Below are 16,410 nucleotides of genomic sequence, written 5' to 3' on the forward strand. Positions count from 1 at the left end.
ACAGAACATTGCAAATTTAAACGAAGGCATTACATAGTCGGAAGGCTTGATGAGCCTTCTCTTCTGCCCCCCCCCTCACTGCTTCCTCCACTGTCAATACAGAGACATTAACACTGATGGTCCACTAAGGGTGACTGCAAGCTGCCTGTCACAAGTGATGTTCTGCCATCTTTCTGGTCAAAATTCCTGCATTACTCTTCAGACATCACTAGCAGGCGAGCTGGATAAACATTCTTCCCACTCAGAAGGAGCCATTCCCTTGCAGATATGCCCTGGCATTATAGAATCATAGAATGATAGAGCTGGGAGGAACCACGAGGGTCATCTAGCCCAACCCCCTGCAACGAAGGACTATTTTGCCCAGCGTGAGACTTGAACCCATGGCCCTGAGATTAAGAGTCTCCCAACTGAGCTACCCCACCTGTCTGCCTGCAGGTGGCTCCAGTTCCTGGCAGCCTCTCCAGGAACGGCTGGCACTCGCCCCCTGCCTTGGACCTCTAGGCAGCCATGGTCTGGCATGGTTACAGCAGGGGTTGGACTAGATGACCCCTGGGTGTCCCGTTAGGAGACTGCAATTCGGGGTCTTCTCATGAGGCAGCTTCCAGCGCTTCTCCACCAGAAACCCTCCGCCAGGAAACGGCGTTCCCGGCACAACCCCACCCGCGCCCACCCCCGCGATACTCCCGAGGAGGCGGGGCTTCCCTGTGGCCCCTCCCTGCCTTTGCGTTCCCCCCCCTCCCGTCCCCAGTCCCTGCAAGCGGAAGGGCGCCTGCCTCCGCCGCCTCCTTGCTGGGCGCCGAGACATCCGAGGTCAGCCGGGCCGGCGGTGCTGATGCGGAGGGAGTTTCCCACAATGCACCGCTAGCGCGCTGTCCCTGGTGCTGAAGCTCCGCTCCGGGGCGCCGTCGATGCACAGCGCGCTCTTCCAGCTGGTGCAGCGGAGACAGGCGCCCGAGCATGGGCCTGTGAGGGGGGCCATGGACGAGCGCAGCCCCTACAAGAGGAGCTGCCCGCAGGCCGGGGGCGGAGGGGGCAGCAGCGGCGGAGGGGCGGCCGTCGGGGGCGGCCGGGTCCACCTGCGCGGGGCCGCCGCGGGCGCCGCCGAGCCCCAGCCGGACCTGGAGGCCAAGATCCGGCAGGCGGTGGAGTTCAAGGCCGAGGGCGGGCGCTGCTACAAGCAGAAGAAGTTCCGCGAGGCCATCGGGAAGTACCACCGGGCGCTGCTGCAGCTGAAGGGGCTGGAGGCCGAGGAGGGCAGCAGCCCGCTGCGGAGGGCCGGGTGGCAGCAGCGCCTCTCCGAGGAGCAGCGGGCGCTGGTCGAGGGCACCGAGATCGAGTGCTACAACAGCCTGACGGGTAAGGCTGGGGCATATTCTCTTTTGGGGGGGGAGCTGTGTGCCAGGCCCAGAGGAAGGTGGGGGCCCTCGCCTGGCAACGGGACCCCCCCTCCCAGTTTGGAAGGTACTCCAAGGGTGCGGGAGAACCCCAGTGTCGTGAGGAAGCTGTCCCGCCTTCAGACGTGTCTCTGGCTCCCTCTCATGCGCCTCCCGTGTCCAGCCGGCAGGGGGAGCCCTTTCCAATCCTGCTTTCCTACTCCTAGGGGAAAGAATATTTGAGGGGGCTGCCCCTTCTAAGTTGACGGGCATTGCCATTCAAATAGTGTGTGATTATGCAGGGTGGGGCTTACCTGGGCCCCCACAATACAATCATACCTTGGGTTACAGATGCTTCAGGTTGTGCAATTTCGGGTTGCGCACTGCACCGAACCCGGAAGCACCAGAACAGATTAATCTCAGGTTTCAGCGCTTGCGCATGCACAGAAGCACTAAATTGTGCTTTGCGCATGCACAGAAGTGCCGAATTGCAACCCACACGTGCGCAGGTTGCGAATGCTGCGGGTTGCGAACGTGTTTCCTGCACGGATCACGTTCGCAACCCCAGCGTCCGCTGTCTTTTATTCAAGTTGGCACCCCAAATTGGGGCCAAGAGCCAGCCTCTGATCCCTTCCTAGTCAAAAGCGCCCTCTCTGGGAAATGGGCAAGGATGTCCCTCGTTTAGGGGGGTCCCCTTTGCACCAGAGAATTTGCAGCTCTTCAGGGGGGTGTCTGTGGAGATCTGAACCCAGAGCTCTCACAGGGAAAGGCCTGGCGTTGCAGGTACAGGGTTCCCGGGGGGCTATTCAGGTTGCCAGGATGATACCAAGCAGAGAAGCCTCCAGCCCAAAGGGCCAAAGTCAAAGGCTCAGCCCCTGGAAGTGGTGCCAGGAGGAATCAAGTTGGGGAGGGCAGGGGGTGAGGCAGAAAATGCTGCCTTATGGCTAGGGTGTCCACCTGCCCTCTGAGAAAATGTTTAGAAGACCCAAGAGCCGGGGATGGTGAGGTGGCCAGTGATGGTGCTGGCCAGATGGCCACCCCTCCCTTAACAAAATATTCAAAATCTCACAAAGTCCAAGGGATGTTCTCCCCACCCACCCACTGGTCCATCTCCCAAGGTCCTCCTCTTCCAAGCGGAGAGGAGGAACATCGCAGCCAAGGCCAAGGGTTGAAGATTCCCTTGGGAATCCACTAGGTGTATGTGTTTAAGACTTTTGTATATTGGCAGTGGCCTCCCCTCTGGCAGTGACCCCCCCTCCTTGACCTTTGACCCTCCTTGCCCCTCCCTCACCTTCTCCTTCCTCTTTCTTTGGGTACCTCCTGCTGGGGATGAAACAGAACCATGCAAATCTCATTCACCAACATTTACGATTTTGACATAAAATTTTTGAATGCTAGGACTGAAATCCATTTATTCCCCTCGAAATTCAGAAGTATTACATTTGATCTTTTATTGTATTTTTAATATTTTGTTGGAAGCCGCCCAGAGTGGCTAGGGAAACCCAGCCAGATGGGTGGGGTATAAATTATTATTATTATTATTATTATTATTATTATTATTATTATTATTTCTACCTTTCTTCCAAGGAGATCAGGTCAGTGTACAAGGCTCTGCCACTCCCCACTCCCCTTTTTAAGTCAAATGGTCATACAAATCCAGACAATACCATTTATTCTGTGAAATTATAATTATAAATTAAAATTAAAATTATAAAATTTAAAATTAAATTAAAATTATAAATTTAATTTGACAACAACAACAACATGAAGAAAGGGAAGGGGTGTAAGTGCTTCTCAATTATAATCTCAAATATTCACATCTCTTGGTATTTGCTACAATCCTATGAAGTTTTAATATTATACAAATCCTTACTTATTTATATGTGTATCTCCCAAAAGATAAGAAGGGGTAATAATACTGCCTATGGCAGCCAGCAGCCGACCCCTAAGTCAGGGAAACCCAATACTTAATATATTGGATTCTATGGTTCAGTTCCCTCTTTCCTTCTCTTCCTGTTTTAGAGACCGGGTGTAACATACTCATTAGTTCTCTAATTAGCTAATTCCTAATTAGTTGTTCTTCTTGGTATCCAGCTTGGCTTCTATGTCTTAGCAAAGGGAATTTCTCGCATGTAGCATAAGACGTGGCCTTTGTGTTCGATACGCTTTAATATTTACATTGCCTCTTGTGCAATATAATTGAGCCATTTCCTCAATAGTTGCTACGACCATTTCCCAACATCTTCACCACATATGGGGGGGACGGACAACATTTCTTCAAAAAATAAAATAAAATCAGAGAAGACCCAACATTTCCCAGCCCCATTCTGCTCTTACAGCAACACTGCAAGATGAATTTTGCATAAATTTAGTGACTGGCCTGGAGAGCTTAATGGCTGAGTGAAGAGATTTGAACCCAGGGCTCTCTGGCCATGAGCCAGCACTCTAGCCGTTGCACCAGAGCGACGCTAGCTCTTGTTGGTGACACCCGACCGCTTCTTTTGGTTTGGCGACTTTTATGAATCACACAATATGTCAACCCCTGACCATTAGGTCCAGTCGTGGCCGACTCTGGGGTTGCGGCGCTCATCTCACTTTATTGGCCGAGGGAGCCAGCATGACTAAGCCGCTTCTGGCAAACCAGAGCAGCGCACGGAAACGTCGTTTACCTTCCCGCCAGAGTGGTACCTGGTTATCTACTTGCACTTGATGTGCTGTCGAACTGCTAGGTTGGCAGGAGCAGGGACCGAGCAACGGGAGCTCACCCTGTCGCAGGGATTCGAACTGCTGACCTTCTGATCGCCAAGCCTTAGGCTCTGTGGTTTAGACCACAGCGCCACCCGTGCCCCAACGATGCAGCTTGTTGAAAGGCCAGCTGGGTGGGGGCTGTATCCTGGCATTCTGTCCTGTTCTGTGCTAGGCCTTGTTCTTTTCCCATGAAAGTGTGGTTTATAAATATTTAAAATATATTTTTTTAATTAAAAAAAATAAATATCGTTGATAGTGGTTGCATTAAAAGCCACGTAGCGCTATTGCGCAAAGGCCAGAGGGAGCAGCATGCAGGTTTGCAGGATCAGGATGGGCAAGGATTCAGAAGGAGCCACCTGGGAAACGGCTGGAGGGGGCGTATGGTCTCCCTGGCTCCCTCATTAACTAACTCTCCTGTGGGATATTTTAAGTGTAGTCAAGCCAACAACAACAACAACAACAATAATAATAATATATTTATACCTCGCCCATCTGGCTGGGTTTCCCCAGCCACTCTGGGCGGCTTCCAACAAAATATTAAAATACAGTAATGCATCAAACATTAAAAGCTTCCCTAAACAGGGCTGCCTTCAGATGTCTTCTAAAAGTCTGGTAGTTGTTCTTCTCTTTGACATCTGGTGGGAGGGCGTTCCACAGGGCAGGTGCCACTACTGAGAAGGCCCTCAGCCTGGTTCCCTGTAACCTCACTTCTTGCAGGAAGGGAACCGCCAGAAGGCCCTTGGTGCTGGACCTCAGCGTCCAGGCTAGACAATGGGGGTGGAGACGCTCCTTCACGTATACAGGACCGAGGCCGTTTAGGGCTTTAAAGGTCAGCACCAACACTTTGAATTGTGCTCAGAAACGTACTGGGAGCCAGTGTAGGTCTTTCACGACCGGTCTTATGTGGTCTCGGCGGCTGCTCCCAGTCACCAGTCTAGCTGCCGCACTCTGGATTAGTTGTAGTTTCTGGGTCACCTTCAAAGGTAGCCCCATGTAGAGCGCATTGCAGTAGTCCAAGCGGGAGATAACTAGAGCATGCACCACTCTGGCGAGACAGTCTGCGGGCAGGTAGGGTCTCATCCTGCGTACCAGATGGAGCTGGTAAACAGCTGCCCTGGACACAGAATTGACCTGCACCTCCATGGACATCTGTGAGTCCAAAATGACACCCAGGCTGCGCTCCTGGTCCTTCAGGGGCACAGTTACCCCATTCAGGACCAGAATTCATTTTTGGTAGACAGGCACAGGATAGCAGCTGAAGCTCACAGAGATTTTCTGTAAACTTGCAAGAGAGAACTCTGAGAGACACTCCTACTGTGCCCTGACGGAGAGGCCGGGGGCATAGCAGTTTGTGCTCCTACCTGCCTTGGTGTGCTCTCTTTCTATCTTTTCCCCTACCCTGCCAGCAATGCGAGAACATCTGCTACGTCTCAGCTCCTGCTCAGACTGCATTCAAAGCTAGACTTAAGTACAGTGGTACCTCGGTTTAAGACCAGTCCGGTTTAAGAACAATTTGATTTACGAACTCTGCAAAACTGGAAGTAGTGTCCCGGTTTGAGAACTGTACCTTGGTCTAAGAACGGAATCTGAACGGTAGAAGGGCACCGGCGGCGGGAGGCCTCATTAGGGAAAGCGCACCTCGGTTTAAGAATGGTTTTGGTTTAAGAACGGACTTCTGGAACAGATTAAATTTGTAAACCACTGTATGTCTTTGTAATTGAATTACTGTGTTCAGCCTGCCTGAACAAAGCTGCTGCATCTGTTACACTTCAGCAAGTATTATGAGAGAGCAAATGCTATTTTTTACCTTTTCTGCAAGGCTGTTTGTGTGATTGTTATTTTAAAGGGGAGGAAATACCAGGAGAATCCAGTCTGCCTTACTTAAAGCATCCTGGATTCCTTAAACTAAAAGGCTAAAATTGGCCTATCTAAGCTTCCCTTTTAAGATGCAAATGGATGACACTCTGATGAACTCACAAACGTGAGGAAGGAAGGATAATCAATTATTTATTTATTTATACATACATACATACATACCCTGCCTATCTGGCTGGGTTCCCCCAGCCACTCTAGTCGGCTCCCAACAGAATTAAAAGCACAATAAACCACCAAATGTTAAAAACTTTCCTAAACAGGGCTGCCTTCAGATGTCTTCTGAAGTCAGATAGTTGTTTATTTCCTTGACATCTGGTGGGAGGGCGTTCCACAGGGCGGGTGCCACCACCGAGAAGGCCCTCTGCCTGGTTCCCTGTACCCCACTTCTCGCAGTGAGGGAACCGCCAGAGGGCCCTCTCCTAGCATCTATTCCAGGGGTCAGCAACCTTTTTCAGCAGGGGGCCGGTTCACTGTCCCTCGGACCGTGTGATGGGCCGGACTATATTTTTGGGGGGGAAATGAACTAATTCCTATGCCCCACAAATAACCCAGAAATACATTTTAAATAAAAGAACACATTCCACTCATGTAAAAACATGCTGTTTCCTGGACCGTCCGCTGGCCGGATTGAGAAGGCGATTGGGCTGCATCCGGTCCCCGGGCCTTAGTTTGCCTAGGTAAAGGTAAAGGGACCCCTGACCATTAGGTCCAGTCGTGGCCGACTTTGGGGTTGCAGCGCTCATCTTGCTTTACTGGCCGAGGGAGCCGGCGTACAGCTTCCGGGTCATGTGACCAGCATGACTAAGCCGCTTCTGGCGAACCAGAGCAGCGCACGGAAACGCCGTTTACCTTCCTGCCGGAGCAGTACCTATTTATCTACTTGCACAGGTGTGCTTTCGAACTGCTAGGTTGACAGGAGCAGGGACCGAGCAACGAGAGCTCACCCCGTCGCGGGGATTCGAACCACCGACCTTCTAGTTTGCCTACTCCTGATCTATTCACATCCCAACCTCTCTCTCTCTCTCTCTCTCTCTCTCTCCAGCCTGCCTGTTGCAATCGGAGCTGGTGAACTATGAGAGGGTGCGGGACTATTGCCTCAAGGTTCTTGCCAAGGAGAAGAGGAACTTCAAAGCCATGTACCGGGCGGGCATCGCCTTCTACCACCTGGGCGACTACGACAACGCCCTGCTCTATTTGAAAGAGGCCAAGAGCCTGGAGCCTGCAGGTAGGTGGTTTGCTTGGCCCGTGGCAGGAGGGAGAGGTGGGGCAAGGGGGTGGGAGTGGAAGGGGCAGTTGCAAACAGGATTTGAACACAAAGAGCAGACAGGATTTGAACACAAACAGGATTTGAACACAAGAGCAACTCTCCCTTCCTGTGCTTTCCAGCATTACTGTGTGATAGGAATTTTGAGGCCTTAGATATACGGTAATGTTCATAACCGCACGTACATCGATCAGCACAGGAAGACCGACCTGGAACCATTTTGATTCCTAAACTGAGCAAATGTTTTCTCTGCAAGGTCAAAGTGGGAAACCTCCCCATTGTCTCTTTCCTCACAAATCCTGTCTTCAGGGCACATTTAAGATATGAATAGGGTGTGACCCTGTGACCTGGCCCAGAAACTAAGTATTTATCATTACAAAAGACTGGCCAGGCTACCCAGGAAATCCAATCAAGTAACCTGCCAGACAGGAGGACAGCAGAAAAACAACATTCAAATTTCTGTTTTAAGACCGCCTTTTCTGTGATGTAGGTGTGATGTATCTGAGGAGTGGTCTTAGGTTACATCCCTTCTGTGATGTATGTGTGATGTTTCTGGGGGTGGTCTTGATCTACAGGGTGGCAATTTCAAAAGTCTTTATAAGGCCTTGCGCGCCATTGTTCTGGATTCCTCCTCTCTCCTGCAGGTGAGGGGAGCACCCTGTTGCAACAGATCAATAAAGATCAAGCTTACTAGCTGCTTTGCTTCTCAATATTCTCTGGTTGGCCTCTGTTATTCTCTCCTACTGATAGGGAACCAACGTAAGGACTCTATATGGGCTCTTGGATACCCCATAAGGGGAAAGGGCAATTTTTTGTTTACAACAGCTGCCTCTGACAGTGGAGGCAGAGAACAATAATCCTGGCTAATAGCCATCCAAAGCCCTCTCCTCCATCATGAATTACTCTAATCTTATTTTATAGCCACCTCTGCCTCCTGTGGAAGGGAGTTCCATAGGTAAAAGGAGGGCTTTCTTTTACCTACCCAGACTCTTCCAATATTCAGCTTCCCCACGACTTTGAGTATTTCTCTGTTGGCTTTCTTAAGGCCATGCCTAATTTTATAAACTCCTTATCACGTCGTCTCTCACCTGCCTTTCCTCTGAGCTAAAAAGCCCCAAACACTGCAAGCTTTCTTCATAAGAAGGTGCATGCCTTGTGTAATAAACAAAAATCTGCCCTTATTCCTTTATGGGGGACACAAGAGCCCTTATAGAGTCCTTTGTAGGTCAGAGAAAATAGCAGAGGCCAACCAGAGAATATTGAGAAGCAAAGCAGCTCGTAAGCTTGATCTTTATTGAACTGTTGCAACAGGGTGCTCCCCTCACATGCAGGAGAAGGAGGAGGACCCAGAACCCAGGTGTGTCCGCCCTTATATAGACATTTTAAATTGCCCGCCCTGGAGTCCAAGAAACATCGTACCTACATCACAGAAGAGGCGGTCTACAGCAGAAATCTGAGTGCATTGTTTATCTCCTGTCTGGCAGGTCACCTGTTAATGCTCACTTGATTGGATACCCTGGGGAGCCTGGCCAGTCTTTTGTAATGATAAATACTTAGTTCCTGAGCCAGGTCACAGACTCACCCTATTCATACACAGACATACCCTTAAGACAGGATTTGTGAAGGAAAAGAAGAAGAAGAAGAGTTTGGATTTGATATCCCGCCTTTCACTCCCCTTCAGGAGTCTCAAAGCGGCTAACAATCTCCTTTCCCTTCCTCCCCCACAACAAACACTCTGTGAGGTAAGTGGGGCTGAGAGACTTCAAAGAAGTGTGACTGGCCCAAGGTCACCCAGCAGCTGCATGTGGAGGAGCGGAGACGCGAACCCGGTTTGACAGATTACGTGACTACCGCTCTTAACCACTACACCACACTGGCACATTGTCTTGAAAAGACAATGGGGAGGCTTTTCCATTTTCCTTTGACCTTGTAGAGAAATATTTGAGGTCAATTTGGGAGGAGCAAAATGGTTTCAGGACTTTTTCTGTGGGGTTTCAGACATGTGGTTTATATATGCAGTTATGAATACTTATTATATATATATAAGACCTTAACTTTTTTTATTTCACTTGCTTGTGCCTTGCTGGGAGGGAGAGGCAGGGGATATTATTGGCTGTGGAAAGGGAAGGTGGCAAGGCCTGAAATCACAGCTCGGTGGCACAGAACACCTTTGGGGTGCAAAGGTTTTGGGTTCAACCCCTGGCAGCACCTACAGCTTAAAAGGACCGTGACTAGGAGGGCTGGCTGGGAAGGACCCCTCCCTGAATGGGACCTGGCTGAACCAGCTGGGGACATAGCTGTCCAGCGTCCCTTATTTGGTGGGACAGTCCCTTATCCCAGCGCTGTGTCCCGCTGCTGTCCCTTATTGATGATGTCCCTTAAATTTCCCGGGTTTAAAGGAAGCAGCTCCTCTCCCTCCCTCCCTCCCTGCTGGCCAGGGAGGAGGGAGGCTCCAACTGTGTTGCTTGGCTGCATTGCTCACCCAATAAGGAGTCTAAGAACGACTGGGGGGTGGAGCTTGCATGCCTTGTGCCGATCAAATTGGCCGCATTGCCTGGAGACTTGCCTTTGCTCAGCGCTTCCCAGCGGAGAGGTGACGGTGGTTTTCCTTGCTGCATCCCCTTTGCCGGGTTGCTGCGCTGTGGGAACCACCACTTGAGGCTTCGTTTGGCTGCTGGTTGACTAAAATCCCTTATTTTGGCTGCTGATCCCTTATTTTCAAGGCTGCTGGTCCCTTATTTTCAAATCTGTAAGTTGACAGCTATGGCTGGGGAGGGTTGACCCTGGGCAGGAGGACTTGTCTTGGGTTTGCAGGATGTGGCCAGGGAAGGGAGAGCTGCCGTGGCTCCTCTTCCTCCTCCTCACAGGCTCTGCCTCTCCCTTTCCTTGCAGACACCAATGTCTTACGCTACATCCAGCTGACAGAGATTAAGATCAGCCGCTGCAGCCAGCGGGAGAAGGAAATGATTGCGTAGCTGCCCCATCGGAGACAGACAGAGGCTTCTGCACGTGGTGCCAGTCGTGCCCTGAACCCACCACCCGCTGCACTCCAGGACCCAGGAAGATGCCGCCAGGTGCCCAGCGAGCCCCTGGCGGGTGCCACGGCAGCCAGAAAACCCCCAGCTCAGAGCTATGCTGCCCACGAAGGACAGATCGGGACTTGACCATGTAGCATTTTGCCAAAACACTGTTGGGGGCTGCTTCTTTGTGCTTTGCCTTTTTCTATATAAAAACAAAAACCTAAACCAAACCAAAAAAACAAAAGAAAACCCCGAGAGAATTTGCAAGATGTGCCTCTGTCAGATTGGCTATGGGGCACTGGGAGCAGAGAGGGGCACCCCAGAAGGAGCAGATCAGGGTGCCATTGGGGAGAGTTGAAGTCAGCCCTTAGAGCAGATGCCCCCCCCCAATAAGCAGAAGATGGTGGGGCTGAGAACAAGTGCCCTGTTATCAATCTGGGGTCAGGGTGTCCTTTCCACTCTATTTACATCTCTCCTCCCTTCCTGAACACCCTCATGGCACCCTGTTCACCTCCAGAAAGGATGGCTTCCCCTCTGAGCTCCCAGACACCCCCCAGGTGTGAAGAGGCAGCCCCTAGCACTTCGCTTCAGTAGCTCAGTTGGTTAGAGCATGGTGCTGATAAAGCTAAGGTTGCAGGTTCGATACCCATATGGGTCAGCTGCGTTTTCCTGCACTGGAAGGGGTTTGGCAGGATGGTGCTTAGGGCCCCTTTCGACTCTGCAATTCTATGATTCTACGAAATGTTGTGGGGCTAAGGGCCAAAGGGGAGCCCTGCTGGATCTGGCCATTGTCCCTCCCCAGCAGGGAGCAGGGGGAGAGGACAGCAGCCTCCCCCTTTCCTCAAACAAGAAATCCACAAGGTTCTTGGACCTGGTGTGCAGAGCAAGCAATCAGCTTGCGAATCTGGTTAGGAGAGAGGGATTGCCTTTGTAAAATAGCAAAGGCCTTTATTTTAGGAAAGATAATTTTGGGTAGGAGAGGGTTTCCTGGTTCTAAGCTAAGCAGCTCAACCAGAGTCCCAAGGAGCCATGATTGCTCCCTTGTTCTCAGAGAATGCGATCCAAGGTGTCGAAAGGAGGGAGGAAAGGGCCATAGCTCAGTGAGAGGTCACCTGCCTTGCATATAGAAGGCCCCAGGGTCAATCCCTGCTGGCAGCATCTCCAGGAAAGGCTGGGAGAGATTCCCTGACCCAAACCCTAGGGAGCCTCATCCCGGCCATGTTGAAAATACTGAGCCAGTTGGAGCAGGGCTCAGAATGTTACCAAGAAGGAGCTGCAACCCAGGGGAACGATTGCACTTCAGAGGGTCGGCTCAGATCAAGGGAGAGAGAGAGTCCAGATTCAGGATGGTCTCCTGGTCTGTCTGTCTGTCTTCTCCCGGAAGATGTGTGTCGAGTTAACGCACAGCTTGGAGGCTGACCTGAGCCTTGCCTTCCCTGCTGGTTGGAGGACCCCACTTTACCCCTGGTTAGAACCACACTGAGTTTAAGAAAATAAGAAAGCTAAGTTTATTAAAGGAAAGAAAATGCTTGACCGGGAAGATCTGAGTTCTGTCTCACTAAGGGGGGGATACAAAGACCCACCTGCCCGCCCTTTGTCCTCAGCAGAAGAGACGCACAGAGGTGTCTCCTCTTCCACAGAGAGGTAAAGGTACCCCTGACCATTAGGTCCAGTTGCAGACGACTCTGGGGTTGCGGCGCTCATCTCACTCTATAGGCCGAGGGAGCTGGCGTTTGTCCGCAGACAGCTTCCAGATCATGTGGCCAGCATGACTAAGCCGCTTCTGGCGAAACCAGAACAGCGCACGGAAACGCTGTTTACCTTCCTGCCGGAGCGGTACCTATTTATCTACTTGCACTGGCATGCTTTCGAACTGCTAGGTGGGCAGGAGCAGGGACCGAGCAACGGGAGCTCACCCCGTCGCGGGGATTTGAACCGCTGACCTTCTGATCGGCAAGTCCAAGAGGCTTGGTGGTTTAGACCACAGCGCCACCCACGTCCCTTCCACAGGGAGGCGGGAGGAGCAAAGGCAGGAAGTGACTCCCTTGGCTGGTCCTCCCTCTCTCTTTCTCCTCTGCAGACCGCCTTCAATACAATCTGAATTGCATCCCAACACTTCCAACAGAAATCACCCCCATGCTTAATACTGGTGGCATGGGGGGGCAGGGGGGCCCTCCAATTTGGCAGGGTCACATCTGGACACCCAGTGAAGATGTTCAGAGGCCTGAACCGTAGGAACAGTGCACGGTCGTCTTTCCAGTGACCCACCTCCTTCATTTGAGTGACATATTTGACAAGCTGGGTTTGGGGGCGGAGGTCTCCCTGACATCCTGCAAAGTGTGGCTTGTGGGGGGCCCATGGTGGTCTCTGAGCACTGTTCTTGGATGGAGCTAACTTGGCAGAGCAGAACTTTTAACACCCTTGAAGTCCTCTTTTCCTGAGTGAGGGGTTTTTGCAGGGAGAGCAGAGCAGGACCCCCAGCACTGCGCTGGTATCTGCAGTGCTACTCATACCAGCCTTGGGAGGTCATGGGGGGGGGAGAAAGATGAGAGGGAGGGTCACTGTTGTTCAGCAGTGGAGCATCAGCCGAGGTCTTCAATTTCTACTGGTGTCTTCAGGTGGGACCAGGTAGAGACTCCCTGCCTCAAGCCCTGGAGAGGCGCCACTGCCAGCCAGTGTAGGCAACACTGGTCCAGGTGGACCCCAGGGCCTGACTCAGGAACTCAGCTTTCCAACGTTCCTATAGGACAGGTTGCAGAATGGCAGGGACACAGGGTGGGGCTGCCCAAAAGCTCCCCTGGGCCAGATGAGATGCACCAGCCTCTTGTACCACCCCCACCCAGCTGTCAAGACTTCAGCCTACACTCGAGTAGGATTCTGGCAGAGACACATGCCAGACTGGCATGTTCTTTCCCTCCTGGTCGATCATCCGGGAGCTTCATAAGCTTTCTTCAGCCCAAACATCACAGCAACCAATGCCAAACGACACCGGCACACTTAGGGATCCGCAGAGTTTGCGCATTATGCACGTGACAGACTTCAGCAACTCAGCATCCAGACAACTGCTGCTGTTTCAGTGCGTGCACCCCCACCCATGTGATGGCCTGGGAATCCAATTCAGAGACTGAACCAGAGGAATCCCAGCCTGCACAGGAGTCCCCGCCTCCAGGGCCGGCTGAACTGGGGCAGGGCCTTGATTCTGAAGCGCCTGCACCTGTGCCGGATCCTCAGGAGCAGGCACCAGGTGAATCCACTCTGGCTCCAGAGGTGGTTGAGGACTCAGTGCCTACAGGTGAGCTTCCCCCTGGGCCCAGTAACCCTTCAGCCTCTCCTGAACTGCAGAGGCTCAGGGCAGAGAGGTGAAGGGAACTGGTTTCTCCCAGGAAGAGTGCTCGCCTTAAGGCCAGGAGAGGCAGGTCACCTGGGGGCCGGGACCGCCCCTGGCCTCAGAGAAGATAAAGGCCAGTCAGCCCGGTCCCAGGTTGCGGGAGCAACGTCGTTGATGAGCTGTTTCGGCCAGCATCCAGTCCTGTTTCCCCCAGAGTTCCTGTCCTTGCCCGGCTTCCCGCTGTGGACCCCGCTTCGCCCAAGAAGGACTGTCTGCCGACCCTCAACTCAGGTCCTGGACCTCGCCCCACGGTAACCTCCCCCCTGGACCAGCACACCCCAACTGTGGTGCTGTCCCAGGTAGGAACAGAAGTGACAATAATCAGGTGCATTTGGGGTTTTCTTCCAAGCGAAGCACTTCCTGTGGAGCCTGGCGAGGGAGGAGCGAACCAGAAGTTTCCTTGCCCACTGCGGAGGGTCTTGGCCACCGCAGTTCCTCAGGAACGGATATTTGTGAAATTAAATCCACCCCAATGGCAGGGCCTGCAGCCCACCCTACTATCCACTCCCAAAAGGCAAGTGAAAGGCAGAGAGGCCACAGGGAGGGGCCACTTTTAGCCCAGGAAAGATCCTGCATTGCAGGGGGTAGGACTAGATGACCCTTGAGATCCCTGCCAATGCTACAATTCTAGGATTCTAGGACTGGCAGAGACTGAGGGACAGTTTTGCAAGAACTGGGCTGTGTGTGTGTGTGTGTGTTTCAGCATCGTAGAGTTTTGCCCATCTCCTTGTGGGGTTTTCAGGAGATGGGGAGTTAGGGTGGGTGGGCAGGAGAGACCCTTAAGTGGGTCAGAACAGATTAAACAGCTCCCAGCCACTCAGGGAGTTCCAGCCTGACCTCCGACACCGGCAGAGAAATTGCTAAAGAGACAGAAACACCCATTTTCAATGCTGCCTTGGTATGGATGGATTCTCAAGACTGCGTAACCCAGATATTTTACCCTGAGATCCATTTATCCCTCACCTGCTGCCCTAACCGGGTGTAGCTGCGGTGCTTTTGGGAATCCCTTTTAACTCCACTGTCCTAGGCCTTGTTTGTGGTGCTTATGGGGCCAGGCAGGAGCCGTCGGTCCCAGATTAAACCCAGTACGCAGGTGATTGTGTGTGTGTGTGTGTGATGCATGAGAAAGAACTGGAGGAGACCTTGCACTACAGGAGAGTTTAACGCCGCCCGTCCATCTCTGTGAGGATATTCCTGCAGCCACGGTGCCTGCTCACCTCTGCCTCCATCCCCAGAATTACTGCTGCTGCAGCCGCCTGCCTTTGGTACCCGCTGTTGCTATGGTGACTGGGATCGCTAAGGAAGAAGGGCGAGAGAGATGCTCAGTTCACGCGCAGGTTCAGCTGCCAAGACTGCTGTTTGGGATGAAGGGATGGGGTGGGTGGCTGGAGCCCTGGGAAGAGAACCCAGGAGTCCTGGCTCTCCTTGATATTAGCACCTGTTAGCCAATCGAACCCAGAAATAGTGTTTCAGGTTAAGTACTTTGCTTCAGGATGAGAACAGAAATCGTGCTCCAGCAGCACGGCAGCAGCGGGAGGCCCCATTAGCTAAAGTGGTGCTTCAGGTTAAGTACAGTTTCAGGTTAAGTACGGACCTCCGGAACGAATTAAGTACTTAAACTGAGGTACCACTGTAACAGCAAATAAAGATTTTAGGAAAAGAGCCCTGTTGCTGGATCAGGCCCAATGTCCCCTGGAGTCCAGCATCCTCTTCTCACAGTAGGAAGTCCGGAAGCAGGAGCCGAGTGCGAGAATTGCTCCACAGGGAGTTCCACAGTTTATCTAGGCACTGCATAAAGAAGTGTTCCCTTTTATCTGTCCCAAATCTTCCAAAATTCGTTGGATGCCCACGAGTTCTACGTGAGAGGAAAACCTTTCCCCATCCGCTGTCTCCCTGCCATTTTACAGCATTCTACCCTTTCTCTTCTCATTCACCTTTTTCTCTTAACAAAAAACCAAAGTTTCATCTTATGGCATTCTTTGTGCTGCCTCTCGAAAACGAAGCCCTTTCTTGCCCTCGAACCCAGGCCCAATGGCAATTAGAAATGGGGGGTGGGGTGGGGGAGCCATGGAGGTATCTGAGGTGGAAGTGACTTTGGGTGGGGGGGACTTGCTGTTTTTTCACAACAGCAAAGAAATCCTTCCCTCGTGGCTTTAAAACAGCATCCTACGCTGTGTCAAGGGCAGGGAGCGCAGGAGATGTTCAGCATCACTAGAGTCCCTGGTAGGTGTGTTTGTATAACCCCTACCAGCTCTAACAAAGTACAGGGTAGTGTGGTTGAATGGTTGGAGGCCTAGGAAAACTCAAATTCCTGTCTCTGTGCGGCTCGCTGGATGCCTAACCTATTTAACAGGGTTTGTTGTTGTTTAGTCGTGTCCGCCTCTTCGTGACCCCACCATGGACCAGAGCACGCCAGGCACTCCTGTCTTCCACTGCCTCCCACAGTTTGGTCAAACTCATGTTGGTCGCTTCAAGAACACTGTCCCACCATCTTGTCCTCTGTCATCCCCTTCTCCTTGTGCCCTCCATCTTTCCCAACATCAGCGTCTTTTCCAGGGAGTCTTCTCTTCTCCTGAGGTGGCCAAAGTATTGGAGCCTCAGCTTCAGGATCTGTCCTTCCAGTGAGCACTCAGGGCTGATTTCCTTCAGAATGGAGAGGTTTGATCTTCTTGCAGTCCATGGGACTCTCAAGAGTCTCCTCCAGCACCATAATTCCAAAGCATCCATTCTTCGGCGATCAGC

At 52.1% G+C, this 16,410-nt stretch overlaps 1 protein-coding gene and 1 long non-coding RNA gene across 2 annotated transcripts in view; both read left to right on the plus strand.

Moving 5' to 3' along the window:
* Positions 1-16,410, plus strand: part of LOC310851804 — a 442,605-nt gene that overhangs the window by 190,809 nt on the left and 235,386 nt on the right. The window lies entirely within an intron of this gene.
* Positions 753-10,665, plus strand: TTC9B (tetratricopeptide repeat domain 9B). Its single transcript, XM_083754291.1, has 3 exons — positions 753-1,356; positions 7,039-7,221; positions 10,153-10,665. The coding sequence occupies exons 1-3, from the start codon at positions 909-911 to the stop codon at positions 10,233-10,235; spliced, it is 714 nt and encodes a 237-aa protein (XP_083610417.1). The 5' UTR covers positions 753-908; the 3' UTR covers positions 10,236-10,665.

This window comes from Podarcis gaigeae (assembly GCF_964106915.1).
Source record: "Podarcis gaigeae genome assembly, chromosome: 8".
Taxonomy (NCBI): Eukaryota; Metazoa; Chordata; class Lepidosauria; order Squamata; family Lacertidae; genus Podarcis; species Podarcis gaigeae.